This window comes from Artibeus jamaicensis, unplaced genomic scaffold, assembly GCF_021234435.1.
Source record: "Artibeus jamaicensis isolate MK-2021 breed Jamaican fruit bat unplaced genomic scaffold, CSHL_Jam_final contig_469, whole genome shotgun sequence".
Taxonomy (NCBI): domain Eukaryota; kingdom Metazoa; phylum Chordata; class Mammalia; order Chiroptera; family Phyllostomidae; genus Artibeus; species Artibeus jamaicensis.
Genome location: NW_026521847.1, coordinates 1344216 through 1368715, shown reverse-complemented (window position 1 = coordinate 1368715; position 24500 = coordinate 1344216). Strand labels below are relative to the sequence as shown.

Sequence of the window (24500 nt, the reverse complement as noted above, 5' to 3'; positions counted from 1 at the left end):
CAAGTGGCAGGGAGGGCACTGCCATTTTCCTGCTCTGACCCCACCTCCACATACAGCGTCATAACCCAGCGACTCTGAGTGGCCCGGCCCAAGTGAACCGCCTAAGCCTCTGCTCCTCACCCAGTGGCACAAAACAGCAGAGGGTGCCGCCATTTCCCTGCTCTGACCACGCCCCCACATATAGAGTCACAACTCAGCGACCTGGTAGTCCAAGGCTCCGCTCCTCACACTTAAAGGGAACGAACAGACCAAAAATGGCTCAAGAAGATCTCAAAGCCCCAGAGCCTATAAATCTAAGCGATGAAGAAATAGCAAAACTCTCAGACGCACAGTTTAAAACACTGGTCATCAGGATCCTCACAGAACTGGTTGATTATAGCCACAGATTAGACAAATATATGAAGGCGAAACTAATTGAAATGAATGGAATTGCACAGGAAACCAATAGCAATGAAAAGGAAACTGGGACTCAAATCAATGGAGTGGACCAGGAGAAAGCAAATAATAGCCAAACAGAAAAGAGTCAAGAAGCAAGAATTCAAAGAAATGAGGAGAGTCTTAGGAACCTCCAGGACATCTTTAAACACTCCAACATCTGAATTATAGGGGTACCAGAAGGGGGAAGGGAACAGCCACCAGTGGAAAACTTATTTGAACAAATAATAAAGAAGAATTTCCCCAATCTGGCAAAGGAAATAGACTTCCAGGAAATCCAGGAAGCTCAGAGAATACCAAAGAAGTTGGACCCAAGAAGGAACACACCAAGGCACATCATCATTACATTAGCCAAAATTAAAATGAAGGAGAGAATCCTAGAAGCAGCAAGAGCTAAGGGGACAGTCACCTACAAAGGAGTCCCCATCAGACTGTCAGCAGATTTCTCAAAAGAGACCTTACAGGCAAGAAGGGGCTGGAAAGAGGTATTTCAAGTCATGAAATCCAAAGACCTACAACCAAGATTGCTCTATCCAGCAAAACTTTCATTTAGAATGGAAGGACAGATAAATTGCTACTCAGATAAGGTCGAGTTGAAGAAGTTCATCATCACCAAGCCCGTATTATATGAAATGTTACAGGGACTTATCAAAGAAAAAGAAGTTAAAGAAACATGAACAGTGAGAGGACAACAAACTCACAGTTATTAACAACCACACCTAAAACGAAAGCAAACTAAAAGGACAGCTAGATCAGGAGTGGAAACATAGAAATGAAGATCTTAAGGAGGGTTAGCAACAAGGGAGTGGGAGGAGGAGAAGGGGGGAGAAGGTACAGAAAATAAGTAGCATAGACAGTAGATAGAAAATAGATGGGGGGGCAAGAATAGCATGGGAAATACAGAATCTAAAGTACTTGAGACACATGGACATAAACTAAAGGGGAGGTAATGGTGGGGACGGGGGGTAGGGTGGAGGGGAATGAAGGGGGGAATAAAACAACTGTAACAGCATAATCAATAAATTTTTTTAAAAAAATAAAGTATGTTCCCTCTATTCCCTCTCTGATGAGAGTTGTATTGTAAATGGATGCTAGATTTTGTCAAATCTGTTCTTTTAAGAGTAGGCTAGGAGAACAAGATTGGAAGAGAGGAAAACAGAAGGCTGTGGCAGCCATCCCTGTCAGAAATGATAGTGGCGACTTCCGCCAAGATGGAGGCATAGGTGGATGTGCCGTGCCTTCTCACACAACCAAGATTAGAGAAAACTAAATATTAGCAACAGAAAACACAGCCAGAACACGGAAAATTGAACTTTTCGGAAGTCCGTTAACAACAAATTCTTCAGCCTGACCGGTAAGGGGCGAAACCAGCGGCTGGCGGAGCAGGGTTGCACAGGAGGACTCGGCCAGACACACTCAGGCCGGCGGAATCCAGGCGCAGGGTCAGACCTAGTGAGCGACCCAGCGAGCAACCAGGCGAGCGACCGCGGGGGAGACAGCCGGGCCCGGGGCTGCGTGTTGACTGAGGTCGCGCATTTGTGCGAGGGTGGACAGGCGAGGGAGTAGGCGGTTGGACTGGGCCGGCAGGTCCCCACGGCAAGCGGCAGTGGAGGGCGCCGCCATTTCCCTGCTCTGACCCCACCTCCACATACAGCGTCATAACCCAGCGACTCTGAGTGGCCCGGCCCAGGTGAACCACCTAAGGCGCTGCTCCTCCGCACCCAGCTGTGAGAAGCGGCAGAGGGGGTCACCATTTCCCGCTCTGGCCACGCCCCCACATACAGCGTCACAACCCAGCGACCTGGGAATCCAAGGCGCCGGCTTCTCACACTTAAAGGGCACGAACAGACCAAGAATGGCGCAGGAGGATCTCAGAGCCCCAGAGCCAATAAATCTAAGCGATGAAGAAATAGCAAAACTCACAGACGCACAGTTTAAAACATTGGTGATCAGGATCCTCACAGAACTGGTTGATTATACCGACAAATTAGACAAATATATGAAGGTGAAACTAATTGAAATGAATGGAATTGCACAGGACACCAATAGCAATGAAAAGGAAACTGGGACTCAAATCAATGGAGTGAACCAGAAGGAAGAAAAAAATGATCAATCAGAAAGGAATGAAGATATAAGAATTCAGAAAAATGAGGAGAAGCTTAGGAACCTCCAGGACATCTTTAAACGCTCCAATATCCGAATTATAGGGGTACCAGAAGGGGGAAAGGACACAGCCACCAGTGGAAAAACTATTTGAACAAATAATAAAAGAGAATTTCCCCAATCTGGCAAAGGAAATAGACTTCCAGGAAATCCAGGAAGCCCAGAGAGTCCCAAAAAAGTTGGACTCAAGAAGGAACACACCAAGGCATATCATAATTACATTAGCCAAGATTAAAATGAAGGAGAGAATCCTAGAAGCAGCAAGAGCTGAGGGGACAGTCACCTACAAAGGAGTCCCCATCAGACTGTCAGCGGATTTCTCAAAAGAGACCTTACAGGCAAGAAGGGGCTGGAAAGAGATATTCCAAGTCATGAAATCTGAAGACCTACAACCAAGATTGCTCTATCCAGCAAAACTTTCATTTGGAACGGAAGGACAGATAAGGTGCTTCTCAGATAAGACCAAATTCAAGGAGTTCATCATCACCAAGCCCTTATTATATGAAATGTTAAAGGGACTTATCTAAGAAAAAGAAGTTAAAGAAACATGAACAGTGAAAGGACAACAAACTCACAGTTATTAACAACCACACCTAAAACGAAAGCAAACTAAAAGGACAGCTAGATCAGGAGTGGAAACATAGAAATGAAGATCTCAAGGAGGGTTAGCAACAGGGGAGTGGGAGGAGGAGACGGGGAGAGAAGGTACAGAAAATAAGTAGCATAGACAGTAGATAGAAAATAGATGGGGGGGCAAGAATAGTATGGGAAATATAGAATCTAAAGAACTTGAGACACATGGTCATAAGCTAAAGGGGGGGTGATGGTGGGGTTGGGGGGCAGGGTGGAGGGGAATGAAGGGGGGAATAGAACAACTGTAACAGCATAAACAATTCAAAAAAAATAAATTTATTTAAAAAAAAAAAAGAATATATGATGGGTCCCACCTGTGCCCTAGCCATCTGCCTTGGGACAATTTCCTACCTAAGGCAGGTGGTGGGAGAGCAGTGTGCAAGCTGGTTCTGCTGCACTGAGTAGGCCAAGACCAGATTTGGGGACTTGGAAGTAGCTGGGACATTCAGGATATAGAAATGAGAGCAGTGAAGGGGCAGGGCTGACAGAGGCTGTGTAGGAGTTAACCCTGGATCCCAGGGCCCAGCAGAGAGTGCTGCTACAGGACTGAGAATACCAGAGTTGTCAGGGTCCATGCTTCTGAGAGACAGCTCAGCAGAGTACAGACCTAGCTGAAAACCTGCAGTCTTCAGCTGAGACACTAGAGAGCCCCCCACCTTTGAATGAGGACTATGCCCTTGAGTAAGAACTAAAAACTAGGGACTTCCACCAAGATGGAGGCATAGTTGGAAGCACTTCCCCTTCTCACACAATCAAGCTTAAAAACAACAAAGTTTTAGCAACAAAAACACAGCCAAACCACAGAAAATTGAACTACACGGAAGTCTGACAATAACGAAAACTTCAGCCAAACCGGTAAGAGGGGCAGAGCCAGCAGCAGAGCGGGGTCAGGCAGGAAAGATCCACCGGACCTGCCCGGGCCCGTGACCCAGGTGTGCCAGCAGCTGTGGGCGGAACCCAGGTGTAGAGAAACAGGCAGACCCACTGAGGGTGCAAGGCTGCAGACTGACTGAGGGCAGACTGTGGTCACACATTCACGTGCAGATAAACCTGCGAAAAAGCTAGCGGTGGGGAGACGGACCGTGCAGACCCCAGCAGTGGAAAGCGGCAGAGAGAACCGCCATTGTCCCTCTCTGACCCCGCCCCCACATAAAGCCTCACAAACCAGCAACTGGGGGGCCCGCCCTAGTGAACAACTAAGGCTCCCCTCCTCATATGTAACAGGCATGAACAGATCAAAATATGGCTCAGAAACAACTCAAAGCCCCAGAGCCGATAAATCTAAGCAATGAAGAAGTAGCCAAGCTTTCAGATGCACAGTTCAAAACACTGGTGATCAGGATGCTCACAGAACTGGTTGATTTTAGTCACAAATTAGAGGAACATATGAAGGATAAACTAATTGAAATGAGGGGAAATGCACAGGAAACCAATAGTGATGGAAAGGAAACTGGGACTCAAATCAATGGAGTGGACCAGAAGGAGGGAAAAAATGACCAAACAGAAAAGAATGAAGAAACAAGAATTCAAAAAAATCAGGAGAGGCTTAGGAACCTTCAGGACATCTTTAAACATTCCAACATCCGAATTATAGGGGTACCAGAAGGGGAAGAGGAACAGCCACCAGTGGAAAACTTATTTGAACAAATAATAAAGGAGAACTTCCCCCATCTTGCAAAGGAAATAGACTTCCAGGAAATCCAGGAAGCTCAGAGAGTCCCAAAGAAGTTGGACCCAAGAAGGAACACACCAAGGCACATCATCATTACATTAGCCAAGATTAAAATGAAGGAGAGAATCCTAGAAGCAGCAAGAGATCAGGGGACAGTCACCTACAAAGGAGTTCCCATCAGACTGTCAGCAGATTTCTCAAAAGAGACCTTCCAGGCAAGAAGGGGCTGGAAAGAACTATTCCAAGTCATGAAAGGCAAGGACCTACATCCAAGATTGCTCTATCCAGCAAAGCTTTCATTTAGAATGGAAGGGCAGACAAAGTGTTTCTCAGATAAGATCAAATTTAAGGAGTTCATCATCACCAAGCCCTTATTATATGAAATGTTAAAGGGACTTACCTAAGAAAAAGAAGATAAAAAAGATGAACAGTGAAAGGACAGCAAACTCACAGTTATTAACAACCACATCTAAAACAAAAGCAAACTAAAGTACAGCAAGATCAGGAGCAGAACCATAGAAATGAAGATCTCATGGAGGGTTAACAACAGGGGAGTGGGAGGAGGAGAAGGGGGGAGAAGGTACAGAAAATAAGTAGCATAGATGGTAGGTAAAAAATAGATAGGGGGGCCAGAATAGTATGGGAAATATAGAATCTAAAGAACTTGAGACACATGGTCATAAACTAAAGGGGGGAATGGTGGGGGCAAGGGGGTGCAGGGTGAAGGGGAATGAAGGGGGGGAATAGAACAACTGTAATGGCATAATCAATAAAATAAAAAAAATTATATTGTATTATTTATGCTATTACATTTGCCTCAATTTTTCCCCTTTCCACTCTAGCCAGATACCCCTCACTTCCTCAGGCAATTTCTACACTGCTGTCCATGTCCATAGGTCATGCATATATATATTCTTTGGCTAGTATATTCCCCATGCTGTAATATACATTTCCATTACAATTCTGTAACAACCAATTTGTATTCTTGATTCCTTCACCATTTTCACCCATCCCACAGACCCCCCTCCCATAGAGCAATCATCAAAATGTTCTCTGTTATCTATGACTCTGTTTCTGTTCTGCTAATTCATTTATTTATTTTTTTAGGTTTAATTTTTTAAAAGAGATTATTTATCCATTTTTAGATAGAGGGGAAGGGAGGAAGAAAGAGATGGAGAGAAACATTGGTGTGTGGTTGCCTCTCACACCCCCCCCCCCCACTGGAGAGACCTGGCCAGTAACCCAGGCATGTGCCCTGACCAGGAATTGAACTGGAAACCCCTTGGTTAGCAGGCCAGCACTCAGTCACTGAGCTACACCAGCTAGGGCTCAATTGTTGATTGATATGTATTTACTGCCATTTTATTGTTTATAATTTTGATAGACTTAAGAAGACCCTTTAACATTTTATATAATGGTTTGGTATTGATGAACTCCTTTGGCTTTCTTCTTGTCTGGGAAGTTCTTTATTTGACTTTTGATTATAAATGATAACTTCACTGGTTAGAGTAATCTTTGTTTTAGGTCCATGCCTTTCATTACTTTGAATATTTCTTGCCAATCCATTCTAGCCTGCAAAACTTCTTTTGAGAAATCAGCCTACAGTCTTATGGGAGCTCTCTTGTAGGTAACTCTTTTTCTCTTGCTTTTTTAAAGATTCTTTCTTTGTCTTTAACGTTTGGCATTTTAATTATGATGTGTCTTGGAGTGGGCCTCTTTGCATCCATCTTGTTAAAGGCAAGGACCTACATCCAAGATTGCTCTATCCAGCAAAGCTTTCATTTAGAATGGAAGGGCAGACAAAGTGCTTCTCAGATAAGATCAAATTTAAGGAGTTCATCATCACCAAGCCCTTATTATATGAAATGTTAAAGGGACTTACCTAAGAAAAAGAAGATAAAAAAGATGAACAGTGAAAGGACAGCAAACTCACAGTTATTAAGAACGACACCTAAAACAAAAGCAAACTAACAGGACAGCTAAACTATGGGCAAAACCATAGAAATGAAGATAATATGGAGGGTTAGCAACAGGGGAGTGGGAGAAGGAGAAGTGGGGAGAAGGTACAGAAAATAAGTAGCATAGAGGGTAGGTAGAAAATAGGGGGGAGGGCAAGAATAGTATAGGAAATATAGAATCTAAAGAACTTGAGACACGTGGTCATAAACTAAAGGGGGAATGGTGGTGGAGGGGTTGTGCAGGGTGGTGGAGGGGGGAATGAAGGGGGCAAATAGAACAACTGTAATGGCATAATTAATAAAATATATTTTTAAAAAAGAACTAAAAACTAAGGTTCAACAGGGGAAGTAACCACCTGCAGAAGAAAATGTTTGTTTAAAGCAAGACAACATAATCCATACTCTTTTCTGATTTACTTTCAGAGTAATTACCCACAGTAAAATTTAATGTCTTCTTGTTCCCAGCATCATACCCCACCTATTGGTAATATGTATGATCTTTATTTTTCTTATCCCTCATTTGAGGGAAATGTGTTTTACTTGGATTTACTCCAAATTTGATTCTAGAAGTGGACAAGTGATCCAGGCCCATGCAATCAGAGCATCAGAATCCCCTGCCCATCATGGTCCATAGTCACCTAGATACCCCAGACTCCTCACTGAAAATAGCAAGGCTTCTGATAGAGACTTGAAACAGAAGTAATATACACAATGATAGGCACCTCAGAGAAGCTCTGAGACACCTTCCCTGTCATCTCTGTGGGGCTAGACACAGCAGGCTGCTGCTATGCTGGACATGAGTGCTGAATCCTTTGTCAAATGCAAGTTGTGAATTTTTATTCAAGATGGTAGTGTATGTAAATACAGCTCACATTCTCACATGACCACATCGAAATTACAACTGAATGACAGACAACTGTTATTCAGCAATGCTGAAATAGAGTTGAATGGGATGGCCTATGATAGAATTAAAGGAGAAAACACATCAAGACTGGTTGGAGGTGTGGAGACCCAGAATGGGCTGGTCCCACACCCACATGTGGCAGATAAAAATTGGGAGGGGTATCCTGGGTTCCAGGACCAAGGGTCCCAGTACCAAGAAGTTAAGTCCCCATAACTTCTGGCTGTAAAAACTAGTGGGGAATGAGGCTGTGGAAGACAAACTGCTAAGGCAGTTCCTCTTAAAGGGCCTGTGCACAGGTTTACTCAGACTCATTGCCTCTAAGCTCCAGCATGGGAGCAACAGATTGAAAGGCACCAGAGGCATACAGGAAGGAACTGAAGTGTCTGGCATCAAGGCAAAAGCTTGGGAGACAGCTTTCTCCCAAACAGAAGTGCTGGCAGAGGCCAGTGTTCCTTTCCTCAGCCTCCCCCAACAAAGCAGGCAGGCTCACAGTGTATCTAAGACTTCATCAACCTGGCTCACACATTTTACCCCACCCTGGTGGTTCCCTGAGCCTGTTGCCCACCCAAACTTTAGGCCCACCCAAGTGTTCCCAGTGGCTTTTCCATATGGATGGCTTGTCATGATGCATGCTTCAAATTTTGCTAAATTCTCTCATACAAGCAGCATCTTGCCTGAGCATGCCCTGTGCCCATTTTTAAGTGCATGAGGCCTGGCACAAGAAGAAGCTGGCCTTGGTTCACAGCTCAAGCTTGGACCTGCTTGAGCACATCTAAGCCAGCACAAATAGCAGCCAACTGCATTTGTAGCTTATGCTTGGTGGCCCCAGAATGAACACAGGCAGTAGCTGACTTTGGCCTGCACCTTCCAGGAGGCCCCAGAGCCTGCACACCCATTGAACAGCTACAGACCACATAGGAGCACCACCACTCAACTGTCTCCACAAGAGACACACTCAAGGGGCACTAGAGCCCTATTGAAGTAAGCCCTGTTCTGTGGAGTGGATCCATGCACAACTGATTCTCTACAGTGTTCAGAGGTTGGTGGTCAGTGATCACAGCCAGTCCTAGCAGCTGATCAGCTTGAGTAATTCCCTCCCATTGACCTGCCAACAGCAACCAAGGCTCAACTACGAGAGGAAGGTTTCACATCCTACAGCATGGGTTCACCTTGAGTGCCCAGCTTGGGTGTTAGGGGAGGCTGTGCCACTGGATCCTACAGGACACTTACTACATTAGGCCACTTTTCCAAGCCAGGGAGTAGTAGCAGCTCTGCCTAATACAAAGAAACAAACACAAAGACAAAGAAGCATGGCCCAAATTATAAAGAAAAACAAAACTCCAGAAAAAGAACGAAATGAAATGGAGACAAGCAATCTACCAGATGCAGAGTTCAAAATACTGGTTATAAGGATGATCAGTATTTATACTGGTTACAAATAAGGGTGACTGATTATAAGGATGAAGTTCTAAGCTCGGTGAACTTACAACTTCAACAGCATTTTTAAAAAGACATGGAACCCATAAGAAAGAATGAGTCAGAAATGAAAGATGTGAAACCAAAAAAGCCAGTGTTCATGCTGCCTGTCACCTACCAGACCCGATAAGCAGAGACAAGGATTTAATCTTGATGGGTGCTTTATTCAGATGGCCAGATTTCTGAGAAGATGGAGGGTATATACCCTAACAAACTGTCTTACATTTCCTTTCAAGTCAGCTTTTTTTTTTAAGGGTAAAAAATATAGGTGAGGGATTTGGGATTCAGGAAAAAGGTTAATCAGATAAAATCTGCAGTCTGGCAATTTCCCTGACATCCCTTCATCCACTAACTGGTGATTTTCTTTATGTGTGTCCTGGGTGGTGAACTGTGTCTTCCTGAAACAATGGCTTGGATACCACATTGATTGCTTATGGTCTCTTCTGGAGCACGAAGGTGAATCACTTGTGGTCTCCTGGACTCAGGGAGTGTCATACCTTCAGTTCCTAAAACAATAGTTTTTTTACATGCGTTAACTACTAGGCTTATTAACTATTACATTAAACTAAAATTTTCCAACTCTTGAGTCCTCCATCAGATACACTAACTGAAATAAAGAACAATTTACAGGAAATCAACAGTAGAGTAAATGAAGCTGAAAATCAGATCAGCTATTTAGAATACAAGGAAGCAAAAGCACCCAATCAGAACAACAAGAAGAAAAAAGAATCCCCCAAAACTGAGGATAGTGTAAGGAGTCCCCAGGACTACAAGTATACAAACATTCATGTCATAGGGGTGCCAGAAGGAGAAGAGAGAGCAAGAAGTTGAAAACCTATTTGAAAAAATAATGAAAGAAAACATCCCTAAGTTGGTGAAATCCAGAGCCCTAACAAGATGGATGCAAAGAGGCCCACTCCAAGACACATCATAATTAAAATGCCAAACGTTAAAGACAAAGAAAGAATCTTAAAAAAAAGCAAGAGAAAAAGAGTTACCTACAAGAGAGCTCCCATAAGACTGTAGGCTGATTTCTCAAAAGAAGTTTTGCAGGCTAGAATGGATTGGCAAGAAATATTCAAAGTAATGAAAGGCATGGACCTAAAACAAAGATTACTCTAACCAGTGAAGTTATCATTTATAATCAAAAGTCAAATAAAGAACTTCCCAGACAAGAAGAAAGCCAAAGGAGTTCATCAATACCAAACCATTATATAAAATGTTAAAGGGTCTTCTTAAGTCTATCAAAATTATAAACAATAAAATGGCAGTAAATACATATCAATCAACAATTGAGCCCTAGCTGGTGTAGCTCAGTGACTGAGTGCTGGCCTGCTAACCAAGGGGTTTCCATTTCAATTCGTGGACAGGGCACATGCCTGGGTTACTGGCCAGGTCTCTCCAGTGGGGGGTGCGTGAGAGGCAACCACACACCAATGTTTCTCTCCATCTCTTTCTTCCTCCCTTCCCCTCTATCTAAAAATGGATAAATAATCTCTTTTAAAAAATTAAACCTAAAAAAATAAATAAATGAATTAGCAGAACAGAAACAGAGTCATAGATAACAGAGAACATTTTGATGATTGCTGTATGGGAGGGGGGTCTGGGGGATGGGTGAAAATGGTGAAGGAATCAAGAATACAAATTGGTTGTTACAGAATAGTAATGGAAATGTATATTACAGCATGGGGAATATACTAGCCAAAGAATATATATATGCATGACCCATGGACATGGACAGCAGTGTGGAAATTGCCTGAGGAAGTGAGGGGTATCTGGCTAGAGTGGAAAGGGGAAAAATTGAGGCAAATGTAATAGCATAAATAATACAATATAATTTAATTTTTTTATTTTATTGATTATGCCATTACAGTTGTTCTATTCCCCCCTTCATTCCCCTTCACCCTGCACCCCCTTGCCCCCACCATTCCCCCCTTTAGTTTATGACCATGTGTCTCAAGTTCTTTAGATTCTATATTTCCCATACTATTCTGGCCCCCCTATCTATTTTTTACCTACCATCTATGCTACTTATTTTCTGTACCTTCTCCCCCCTTCTCCTCCTCCCACCCCCTTGTTGCTAACCCTCCATGAGATCTTCATTTCTATGTTTCAACTTCTAATCTAGCTGGCCTTTTAGTTTCCTTTTGTTTTAGGTGTGGTTGTTAATAACTGTGAGTTTGCTGTCCTTTCACTGTTCATCTTTTTTATCTTCTTTTTCTTAGGTAAGTCCCTTTAACATTTCATATAATAAGGGCTTGGTGATGATGAACTCCTTAAATTTGATCTTATCTGAGAAACACTTTGTCTGCCCTTCCATTCTAAATGAAAGCTTTGCTGGATAGAGCAATCTTGGGTGTAGGACTTTGCCTTTCATGACTTGGAATAGTTCTTTCCAGCCCCTTCTTGCCTGTAAGTTCTCTTTTGAGAAATCTGCTGACAGTCTGATGGGAACTCCTTTGTAGGTGACAGTCCCCTGATCTCTTGCTGCTTCTAGGATTCTCTCCTTCATTTTAATCTTGGCTAATATAATTATGATGTGCCTTGGTGTGTTCCTTCTTGGGTCCAACTTCTTTGGTACTCTCTGAGCTTCCTGGATTTCCTGGAAGTCTATTTCCTTTGCAAGATGGGGGAAGTTCTCCTTTATTATTTGTTCAAATAAGTTTTCCACTGGTGGCTGTTCCTCTTCCCCTTCTGGTACCCCTATAATTCGGATGTTGGAATGTTTAAAGATGTCCTGAAGGTTCCTAAGCCTCTCCTGATTTTTTTTGAATTCTTGTTTCTTCATTCTTTTCTGTTTGGTCATTTTTTTCCTCCTTCTGGTCCACTCCTTTGATTTGAGTCCCAGTTTCCTTTCCATCACTATTGGTTTCCTGTGCATTTCCCCTCATTGCAATTAGTTTATCCTTCATATGTTCCTCTAATTTGTGACTAAAATCAACCAGTTCTGTGAGCATCCTGATCACCAGTGTTTTGAGCTGTGCATCTCGAAGTTTTGCTATTTCTTTGTCACTTAGAGTTATGGGCTGTGGGGCTTTGAGATCTTCTTGAGCCATTTTTGGTCTGTTCGCACCTGTAAGTATGAGGAGCAGAGCCTTAGTTGTTCACCAGGGCGGGGCCACCCAGGTCGCTGGGTTGTGATTCTGTATATGGGAGCGGAGTCAGAACGGGGCAGTAGCAGTCCCCTCTGCTACTTCCCTCTGGGTGAGGAGTGGAGCCTTAGATGTTCACTAGGGCAGGGGCCATCCAGGTCTCTGGGTTGTGACAATGTATGTGGGGGCGGGGTCAGAGGGGGACAATAGTGGTCCTCTCTGCTGCTTCCCGCTGCTGAGGCCTGTTCAGTCCGTCTCAATGCTCACTTTTTTGTGGGTCTATCTGTGCGCGAATGTGTGACCATGTTCAGCCTGCCACCTTGTGCCCTCGCTGGGTCCACCTGTGGCTCACTGGGTCCACCCGTTGCAACCCTACACCTGGGATCCATGCGCCTGAGTTCGACTAACCAAGTTTTCCTGTGCAACCCTGCTCCGCCAGCTTCTGGCTTTGCCCCTCCTACCGGTCAAACTGAAGAATTCATTGTTATCAGACTTCCAAAAAGTTCAATTTTCTGTGTTTTTACTGTTTTTTCTGTTGCTAAAATTTTATTGTCTCTAAACTTCGTTGTGTGAGAAGGCACAGAGTCTCCACCTATGCCTCCATCTTGGCGGAAGTTCCTAATTTAAATTTTTAAAAAAGGGAAGCAAATGCAGATTCTGGTAGATCTTCCTAAGTACAGTTGTGGAATCAAGGCCCAGCATGGGTAGACCTGGGCAGACCTCAGATCATTTAGAACTCTAGTGTCAGGAAGGTTATAAAAGCAAATTCTGGCTTCTCTTGGAGAAACTGGGATAGGACTCATAATATGGGGAATCCCCACAAATAAGAGGGCTAATGTAGATACTGGTTAGCTACGAATCACTTCATATATGCTATACCAGCAGTTCTTGAAGTGTTAATGGTGAACTACTAGGTTGTGCCAAATCTTATTTTCACACTTACACTAAGTTATTTTTTTGACATTTTCCCTGTACTGACCTGCACATTGGTGGGTAAACCGGTGCCTTAAGATGAATCAAGACAGTGGCACCAATCTGTATTCCTCACTGCCACACACAGGGTAGGGCCAGGGTGAGGGAGCAAGATCCACTTAAGAATGTCCTCCATGAAGCAGCTAAAATTCTGAATTGAATTAAGCCTTTACCCTTGTACATTTTCACATTTTGTGTGACACATGCAGAAGTATGCATAAAGCACCTGTGCAGCAAGCCTGAGTGGTCTACATGGAAGGCACTGTACAACTGTCAGAGCTTCAAACTAAACTAGTGGTTTTGTTTATGAAAACTCTTCATACTTCAAAGAATGAGCAGAATAACCATAAACTATGGTTATTCTGGCTTGATTTTTTGACAGACATTTACTTTTAAAAATTAATGAAGTGAGCCTGTCTCCAGGGAAAATAACCTACAGTACTTGTCATTAATAAAAATAGAAGCATTTACAGGAAAATTATAATTTCAAAAAAGTTCTAATTCCCTGTATTTCTTTCTTTTTTGCATTTTAAATGCTTTATTTTTTAGTATATTTTATTGATTATGCTATTACAGTTGTCTCATTTTCTCCCTTTATTCCCCTCCACCCAGTGCCCTCCTCTGCCCAGTATCCCCCTCCAACATCCTCCCTACCCTTAGTTTATGTCCATGGGTTGTTCATGTAATTTCTTTGGCTTCTCCATTTCCTATACTATTCTTAACCTCCCCTTGTATGTTTTGTACCTACAAATTATGATTCTTATTCCCTGTGCCTTTACCACCATTCTCCCCACATCCCCTCCCAACTGATAACTCTCCATGTGATCTCTATTTCTGTGATTCTGTTCCTGCTCTAGTTGTTTGCTTAGTTTGTTCTTGTTTTTTAGGTTCAGCTGATAGTTGTGAGTTTGTTGTCCTTTTACTGTTCAATTTTTTTATCTTCTTTTTCTTAGATAAGTCTCTTTAACATTTCATATAATAATGGCTTCGTGATGATGAACTCCTTTAACTTCACCTTATCTGAGAAGCACTTTATCTGCCCTTCCATTCTAAATGAAAGCTTTGTTGGATAGAGCAATCTTGGGTGTAGGACTTTGCCTTTCATGACTTGGAATAGTTCTTTCCAGCCCCTTCTTGCCTGTAAGGTTTCTTTTGAGAAATCAGCTGGAAGTCTTATAGGAACTCCTTTGTAGGTAACTTTCTCCTTTCCTCCTGCTGCTTCTAAGATTCTCTCATTATCTTTAATCTTGGGTAATTTAATTATGTTGTATCTTGGGGTGTTTCTTCTTGGATCCAAATTCTTTGGCTGTCTGAGCGTCCTGGACTTACGTGTCTAGTTCCTTTGCCAGATTGGGGAAGTTTTTCTTCATTATTTTTTCAAATAAGCTTTCAATTTCTTGCTCTTCTTCTCCTTATGGCACCCTTATGGTTCTCATGTTGAAACATTTAAAGTTGTCCCACAGGTTCCTAACCTCTCTTCATTTTTTTGAATTCTTGTTTCTTCATTCTGTTGTGATTGAATGTTTATTTCTTCCTTCTGCTCCACACCATTGATTTGAGTACTGATTTCCTTCCCTTTACTATTGGTTCCTGTATATTTTTCTTTATTTCACTTTTCATAGCCTTCACTTCTTCCTCTATTTTGTGACCATACTCAATCATTTCTGTGAGCATCCTGATTATTAGTGTTTTGAACTGTGCATCTTGTAGTTTGGCTATCTCTTCATTGCTTAGTTGTATTTTTTTCTGGAGCTTTGATCTGTTTTTCATTTGGTCCATATTTTTTGTCTCATCCCACCTTTTATGTAGTAAGGGCAGAGATATTGGCCAGGGTGGGGCAACCCATATTGCTGCGTTGTGGTGCAATATGTAAGGGAGAATTCAGAGAGGGAACAGTGCCCCTTGCTAGGCTCTCAGCCAGCTTTCAGTTACTAACCTTGCTATCCACAAGCAAATTGGGCCCTTCTGGTCCTGATTCCCAGGTGGGTAGTTTTGTGTACATTCTAGGACACTGTGGGTCTCTCCAATGAACTCTCCTTTGAGGCTGGGAGTTTCTCCCACTGCTGCAACCCCCACAGGTTTTTTCAGTTCAAGTTTTTGAGGCTTTATTGCACTGCACTAGAACCCTGGGTTGCATGATCTGTTTCACTGCCCAGTTGTTCCTCCTAACTTATCCACACACAAATGTAGGACCACCCAGTCTTCCAGCCACCAGCTGCTGCCTTGCTGCAAGTCCTCTCTGCCTGGCTGCCCATCTCTGCTCCTCGTACTGGTCTAGATGAATGTTTCTTCTTTAATTTCTTGACTGTTCAACTTGCATACAGTTTAATATTCTGGCAGTTCTAGTTATTTTTTGTTTTAAAATTTGTTATTGTCCTTTTTTTGGTTGTGCAAAGAAGCAGAGTGTATCTACCTATGCCCCCATCTTCCAAAACTAATTTCTTTCTATTTAAGGTTATTTTTTATAGGTATTTATTCATTTCGTTTTCCCTCTTGTACCTGTGTTCCTCTCTCTCTCACTCTTTTTCATCATCTTCTTAAAGCAATCTCTTTAGCATATTGTGCAGTGCTGTTTTGGTAGAGGTGTATACTTTGAGTCTTCTTTTGTCTGGGGAACTCCTTACTTCACCTTCCATTTTAAATGACAGCCTTGCTAGGTGGAGTAGTCTTGGTTGTAGGCCTTTGCTTTTCATTACTTGGAATATTTGTTGCCATTCACTTCTGGTTTGTAGTGTTTCTGTTGAGTAATCACTGATAGCCTTATCAGAGCGCCCTTGTATGTTACTTACTTTTCTCCCTTGATGCCTTTAAGATTCTCTCTTCGTCGTTGAATTTTTCCTATGATGTGTCTTGTAGTGGGCCTCCTTGCACTCATTGATTGGGACCCTCTGTGCTTATTGACCTTATGTGACTTTTTCTCTCATCAACTTAGGAAAGTTTTCTGTCATTACTCTTTCAAACACATTACAAACCATATACTCTTACAAAACATCCAAAAAAAAAGAACTAATTCCTATCCTTCTCAAACTATTGCAAAAAGTTCCCAAACTTTTTTTATTAGGCCAGTATTATTTTATTGCCAAGAGCAGGTAAAGACACAACAAAGGAAGAAAATTATGGGCCAATATGTCTGATGAATATAGATGCTAAGATCCTCAACAAAATATTGGCAATCTGGATCCAGCAATATATTCAAAAGATCATACACAATGATCAAGTGGAATTTACCCTGAGGAGGCAAGGATGGTACAATATTTGCTATTCAGTAAACATGTACACCTGGCTGGTGTAGCTCAGTGGATTGAGCATGGGCCTGTTTGCCAGAGGATCATGGTTCAATTCCCAGTCAGGGCACATGCCTAGGTTGCAGGCCAGGTCCTAGCAGGGAACCCATGAGAGGCAACCATACATTGATACTGCTCTCCCTCTCTCCTTCCCTCCCCTCTAAAGATAAATAAATAAAATCTTTTAAAAATTTAGGATAGTTTAAGGGGCCTCTAGGATAACATTAAGTGTAACAACATTCACATTGTAGGGGGACCAGAAGGAGAAGTGAGGCAACAAAAGATTGAAAACCTCTTTGAAGAAACAGTGACCAAAAAAAATTCCCCTAACGTGGCAAATGAAATAAACATAGAAGTTCAGGAAGCACAGAGTCCCTGACAAGATAAACCCAAAGAGGCCCACTCCAAGGCACATCATATTTAAAATGGCAAAGTTTAAAGACAGAGAGAATCTTAAAAGCAGGAAGAGAAAAGCAGTTAGTTACCTACAAGGGAGGTCCCATGAAATTTGTCAGCTGTTTCTCAACAGAAACTTTGCTGACCTGAAGGTACTGGCAAGAAATATTCAAAGAAATGAAAATCAAAGACCTACAACTAAGATTACTCTACTCAGCATTGCTATCATTTAGAATGGAAGGACAGATAAAGAGTTTCCCAGACAAGAAAAAGCTAAAGTAGTTTACCATCACCAAACCAGTATTACAGGAAATGTTAAAAGGACTTCTTTAAGAATAAGGGGAAAAAATTTAAAGAATATGAAAATATTGTACAAAAAAATTCTCACTGACAAACACATAATAAAAGCAGTAGATCAACCAACACTAAAGCTATGGCAAAGACTGAAAGGCACAAGTAGAAAGATGATGTGTAATTACAACAGTTAAGGGATATACAAACACACAGAAACTAAAAAACAATGACAAAAACATAAATGTGAAGGGGGTGAGTGAAAATGGTAGTGATTTGAGAATGTGTTTGCACTTAAGCAACCATCAGCTTAAAATAGACTATTATAAACATAGCTTGGTATGTATGAAACACATGGTAATCACAAACCAAAAATCTGCAAGAGATATACAGGAAATAAAGGGAAAGGAATTCAAACACAACACTACAGAAACTCATTAACAGGCAAGAGAAGAGAGCAAGAGCATAGAAAGAAACTGAAGAGAACTACAATCAGAAAACATTCAAGCTCTGGCTGATGTGGTTCAGTGGTTTGAGTGCCGGCCTGTGAACCAAAGGGTCGCTGGTTCGATTCCCAGTCAGAGCACATGTCTGGGTTGCAGGTGAGGTCCCCTGGGGGCAGCCAAGAGGCAACCACACATTGATCTTTCTCTCCCTTTTTCTCCCTCCCTTTCTCTCTAAAAATAAATAAATAATCTAAAATAAAGAAAACATTCAAGAAAATGGCAATAACTACATATCTATGAAATGTAAATGAATTGAATGCTCCAACCAAGACACAAATAGACAAAGAGAAAATGTACATAAAAAATGCAGTGGAATATTACTCAGTGATAAAAAAAGAATGAAATCTTACCATCTGCAACAGCAAGTCAGACAAAAAGACATACCATATTATTTTACTTATATGTAGAATCTAAACAAAAAACAAGTGAACAAACAAGAGGGAAACTTATAGATACAGAGAACAAACTGATGTTTGCCAGATTTTGCTGGGGTGGGTAGAGTTGAGAGCCTGAGTGAAAAAAGTGAAGGGATTAAGAAGTACAAACTCGCAGCTATAGAAAGTCCCAAGGATGTAAAGGACAGCATAGGGAACACAGTCTATAATATTGTGATAACTGTGTCATGCCAGGTGGGTGCAAGACTTACTGGAGGATGGTCACTTCATAAGTTACATAAATGTCTAACATTATGCGGTTCACCTGAACTTAATATAATATTGGATGTCAACTGTAACAGAAATATTTTTAATTAAAAAAAAAAACAACAGAGGACAGACCTTCTAGAAGACAGCAGTCAATAAAGTCAAATGACTAAGGAATTGCAAGACCAGACCTGCACTGTGGGAGCAACTATTCTGTGAGTCCCCCTGACCGCCAGGGATGAGAGTCCTGCTTCTATTACCTTCTTATGCGTGAATGAGTACATATAGCCGAGACATGCTGGATCCATTTGGGGAGGAGGAGTGGGCTGTGGCCAGTTTCTCCAGGGAGACAAAGGCCAGCAGCGGCCAGTTTCTCTGAGGAGAAAAGGCCCCAAGCACCCTCTTCCATAGCCTTTTATTGGGTTGTAATACACAGGAATACAGGGTGGCAAGGATCAAACAGTAAAGAACATTACAAAGAAATCTGAGGGCTTCAGAGTCTGAATCAGTGTCTGTCAGGAAAAGAGTTGCAGAAACTTTGGGAGACATACTCATTTCCTCTCAGACCCTATCATATGAATGAAAGCACTCTTAGCAGAGAAGATTTCACAGGTATATCAGCAAGTCTTTGTGATGCCAGATGTTTCCCCAGGGCACACTCTGGCAAGGCAAGGAGTTGCACCTCTTCCCATTGGGTATTCAAGCTTAAGGGGATTAGAGCCAGGAAGCACTTCTCCCAGGAGACGTGGGGACTCGGGCTTTGTCAAAGCGGGGCGGGGGGGGGGCGAGAGTTCATTGCTCTTTGTTGCAGCCCCCCCACCAGTCCTTCCATGAAGGCCTCCCAGGTGATCGAGTCTGGTTTAGGTTGCCCCCCACTGTGAGGGGTCTTACCTGTCATTGACTTCTGACCAAGCTCTGGGGGCAGGGAGAGGAACTGAGGCAGCATTTGCTACCAGAGACAGGCTTTGTCTCCTGTGGCTAGCATTCCAAAGGTCGTCTCTCGCCCTTAGCCACAAGGGGTAAAGATACAATTCCTAAAACTAGGCAGAGCAGTCTACTACACTGCACACACCCACTGGGCACAGATGCATTAGGAGAAAAGGCGAGTTCAGTGACAGTGTGCTGGGGGCGGGTGGAGGAGAAGCTGTACCGCTGGAGTGGAGTGAGAAAGATGACGACATGGACACAGATCCCAAAGTAGATTATAGGGGTGAGGAAGGGGCTAGGTGTAACAAAACCTGAGCATTCTTATTTGGTGAAAGGATGAATCAACAGAGAGGGAGGTGAAGGGAAGTAAACAGGGGAAAGTGGATGGAGGTCAGTGCAAAGCACTGAAGGGGGGGCAGGGAGTAGAGGAGCCAGAGCACAAGCAGTGGGAGGCCAGGCCCACTTCTGCCCAGTGGAACTTGATACAGGAAGCCAAGAAGCTATTTTCCTCTGTGATGTAGGAGGCAGGCCACCTGCTGGGGGTAGAGTAGGAGGTGTTGGAAGGAGCCCAGGACAGGTCAGGAAGAGTCAGTGAGGGATGGCCTCAGTGGCTGAAGGCCTCAAGCTCTAACATTCTTTGCTGATTCCCCAGGGAGGGGAGGGGCCTATAGAGCACCTGAGTTAGAGTATGCTTGGAAAGATAGGCCCCCTTCCATTGCTGCAAGCTGCAATGAGTATTAGCAGCAAGTTAATTACCCTATTATTATCAAGACCTGATAGTTCCTAGGTCTAGGATTTGTAATGTTTCAAAGACTTAGTTGCTTACTATTCCTCTTATTTCCTTTTCATTTTCACTTTTTTAATTCCTTCCTTACAGACTATCTACAACTTACTTGAACTTTCTACAACAAACATAATTCACATAATATTCCAAAATAAACATAACAAGTCTTTTAAAACGTAAGGCTGATTAGATGGCCAAACATTTGACTTAAGGAGTATATCATGAGAAGAATAGTTCAGGGAGGTCTGGCTGGAATTCCTTTTCTTGCTGCCTGCACCAGTTCTCTGCTGCTGGGTGCCCACGGAGGTGAAATGTCATGGGACCATGGCCCCACGGTGGACCTGGCTGGTCATGGGGAAAGGTTGCTCTCAGCGCACACCAGAAAGGAGGGAAGGCAAGGGAGACCAATCCCCCCTCCACCACTGCTTGTCCCAGCAGAGAGACCCACCCTGACTCGCTGCAAGCATACATGCACCAGTGCCCCAACCTTGCTGCGAGGGCACGCATACCTGTGCAGTGGCTGAGCTCATCAGGCAGAGCCAAGAGGCTCACCACAGCTGGCGCAAACCGCAAGAAGGGCCTAGCTGGTGTGCATCAGTCCCTTCTCTTCCATACTTCTAAATATAAAGATCCCTGATCTGGTTGACATCCAGCAGCCCTAAAAAGGCTGTTGAATTAGCTAAAAACATTGCTCCTGTTCCTTAGAGAGCCTCTTCCCCATGGTACAGGATTTGTAGAAACCTTTACAGAATTTTTTTAACAAATAAAAGAACCTTTTCTGAAATTCCTCCCACTGCAAGCATAGCAATTATAAAACCAGTTCATTTTGCTTTTTCTCCATCTGCACCTTTAAATCCTACTTCTTGCTGGTGAGGAGAGTATAGTGAGTGGGTCAGAAAATGCTGTTGGTGACAGATAGTCAGGGAGAGTGGTACCAGATTTTCCAAGTACTCTAACCCCACTTATGGGTTTTGGGTCCTCTCCAAGCATTTATGACTGCGAGGGGGGAGCTCAAAGTCCTAGGTGACCAACCTTTATATTGCGCTTCCCTGGATGAGCCAGAAGTTAGATTAAGTGGTGTTGGAGGTCCCTATAAGGCCCCTACACACCTCAGGAATTGATTCCTGACACCCTCACAAGGCTCCAACTCACATGGGAACACCCGATTTCTGGGACCAAGGGGAGGAAGTGCCTTTTGTCTTCGGAGCTTGGCAAATGCCAAACGCTCTCATATAAAACCTGTGACTAACACTAAATTCTTCCAGAAAGCAATCTTCAGAGTTCAGTTGAAACCAAAACATTTATTCACTATCTGCTTTTCCTTTTGCAGGTGGACAGAGGGAAAAGGCAAAATTGAAAGGACTGCAAGAGATGGCTTGAAAGAAAGAATTTTCCAAAATGCTTTAAAAATATCCCTGTAACCAGGTGCTATTTTTGAAGCTGATTAAAGGGAAAATCTTTGCTCTTTCTCCCAAGCCTAGACTTATTGGGGGTTGTGCCGCAGGGATGGGCTTGTGAGTGTTTTTACAGTGTGTGTCTCATTGCATGGACTTTTGCTTGTGGCTGGCGAGAAACCTAGTATTCTGACCCAGTCCACATATAAGCTAATCCTCCCACAGATGACCTCTAGTGTCATGTGCCCCTGTGGCTTTTAACTGCTCAACCCATGCCCATGAGATTGCAGCAGATGTTTGGGATAGAGAGCAAGGCTCCTGCTTACTAAAGAAGGTAGAGATATAAAGTGGTCACAGAGAGGGCAACCTTGGAATAAATCCCTTTTCCTCTGAAATCCAACACACCCTACAACCTTCCCAAAAAGCACTCGGTGTCATCTGCCCTTACCTGAGCTGATGCGTGCACTCCAACCAAGTTGGTATGTTGACCACAACTGTGGTTTATAGCCTCTAGGTCCCTGTTCCTGAGCACCAGATGAAGCGGATCCTGGCCTGCATGATCTGTGTGTTGTGGTTGTTATGAACAAATACACATGGACAACAGAAGTCCTGTGGAGAAAAGGTACAGCATGGCCACTCTCTGAGAGAGAAAGAGAGAGAGGGCCCCAACCCCTGCCTGGAAAGGCTTCATTGCTTCTCTGGGTACATTACATTGAGGATGGTCCTCATTTACTATGCACAGGTTCACTGCAGGTGATTACCTTTTACAGATAGCAAAGGAAAGAATGTTACTAATTACTTCAAAGAGAAGGATGTTGCAGATTAGGGGAAAAAGTGGTTGAACTGGTTACACTCCATATTTGGCAGGTTTAGCACAGACTTTAGGAAGTTACGATAAGCACTTTCTGCATCAATTCAGGGTGAGGGAGTTTCAGCAAAAGCAAGTCTCATAGCAGCCTAGGTACAATGCAGGCCTGACCTGCCATGGGAAAACTTCTCTGTGGGCATGGTCCTGTGTGCTGACTCACTTCCCACTGGTTTTCCACATGAGAACTGAGCTATATTTCCACACCATGCCAAACAGCTCCCTACAAAATCCCATGTACTCCAGCAATAAAAAAAAAGTACTTAGGAATAAATGTAATTAAGGAGGTAAAAGACCTATATGCAGAAAACTCTAGAACACTGAAGAAAAAATAAGGAAGATACAAATAAATGGCAGTGTATACTATGTTACTGGATAGAAAGAATTAACATAATAAAAATGGCAATACTACCCAAAGCAATCTATAGATTAATGCAATTCCTATTAAAATACCAATGGTATATTTTACAGATTTAGAAGAAATATTTCAAAAATTTATATGGAACCAAAAAAAGACCCTGAATAGCCTCAGAAATCTTGAGAAAGAAGAAAAAACTTGGAGGGATCACAATGTATGATATCAAACAGACACATAGACCAATGGAACAGAATAGAGAGTCTAGCTCTGGCTAGTGTGGCTTAGTGGATTGAATGCTGGCCTGTGAACCAAAGGGTCACCTGCTTGATTCCTAGTCAGGGCACATGCCTGGATTGCAGGCCAGGGCCCAATAGGAGTTGTGCAGGAGGCAACAACACACTGATGTTTCTCTCCCTCTCTTTCTTCCTCCCTTTCCCTCTCTAAAAATAAATAAAATTTTTCTTTTTTTTAATTTTAAATTTTTTATTGATTATGCTGTTACAGTTGTTCTATTCCCCCCTTCATTCCCCTCCACCCAACCCCCATCCCCACCATTATCCCCCCTTTAGTTTATGACCATGTGTCTCAATTCCTTTAGATTCTATATTTCCCATGCTATTCTTGCCCCCCCATCTATTTTCTATCTACTGTCTATGCTACTTATTTTCTGTACCTTCTCTCCCCTTCTCCTCCTCCCACTCCCCTATTGCTAACCCTCCTTGAGATCTTCATTTCTATGTTTCTACTCCTGATCTAGCTGTCCTTTTAGTTTGCTTTCGTTTTAGGTGTGGTTGTTAATAACTGTGAGTTTGTTGTCCTTTCACTGTTCATGTTTCTTTAACTTCTTTTTCTTAGATAAGTCCCTTTAACATTTCATATAATAAGGGCTTGGTGATGATGAACTCCTTGAACTTGACCTTATCTGAGAAGCACCTTATCTGTCCTTCCATTCTAAATGAAAGTTTTGCTGGATAGAGCAATCTTGGTTGTAGGTTTTTGGATTTCATGACTTGGAATACCTCTTTCCAGCCCCTTCTTGCCTGGAAGGTCTCTTTTGAGAAATCTGCTGACAGTCTGATGGGGACTCCTTTCTAGGTGACTGTCCCCTTAGCTCTTGCTGCTTCTAGGATTCTCTCCTTCATTTGAATCTTGGCTAATGTAATTATGATGTGCCTTGGTGTGTTCCTTCTTGGGTCCAACTTCTTTGGTACTCTCTGAGCTTCCTGGATCTCCTGGAAGTCTATTTCCTTTGCCAGATTGGGGAAATTCTCCTTTATTATTTGTTCAAATAAGTTTTCCACTGGTGGCTGTGCCTTTCCCCCTTCTGGTATCTCCTCATTTCTTTGAATTCTTGCTTCTTGACTCTTTTCTGTTTGGTCGTTATTTGCTTTCTTCTGGTCCACTCCATTGATTTGAGTCCCAGTTTCCTTTTCATTGCTATTGGTGTCCTGTGCAATTCCATTCATTTCAGTTAGTTTCGCCTTTATATATTTGTCTAATTTGTCGGTATAATCAACCAGTTCTGTAAGGATCCTGATGACCAGTGTTTTAAACTGTGCGTCTGAGAGTTTTGCTATTTCTTCATCGCTTAGATCTATGGGCTCTGGGGATTTGAGATCTTCTTGCGACATTTTTGGTCTGTTCTGGCCCTTTAAGTGTGAGAAGCTGTGCCTTGGACTCCCAGGTCGCTGGGTTGTGACGCTGTATGTGGGGGCGTGGTCAGAGCGGGGAAATGGCGACCCCTCTGCT

At 42.8% G+C, this 24500-nt stretch overlaps 1 protein-coding gene across 1 annotated transcript in view; it reads left to right on the top strand.

Moving 5' to 3' along the window:
- Positions 1-21602, top strand: part of RPP21 (ribonuclease P/MRP subunit p21) — a 41734-nt gene extending 20132 nt beyond the window's left edge. Inside the window, exon 5 of the mRNA XM_037141316.2 lies at positions 21465-21602. Within this exon, the coding sequence (XP_036997211.2) occupies positions 21465-21514 (50 nt within the window). The 3' untranslated portion in view covers positions 21515-21602. The remainder of the gene's footprint in view (positions 1-21464) is intronic.
- Positions 21603-24500: the final 2898 nt, after the last annotated feature.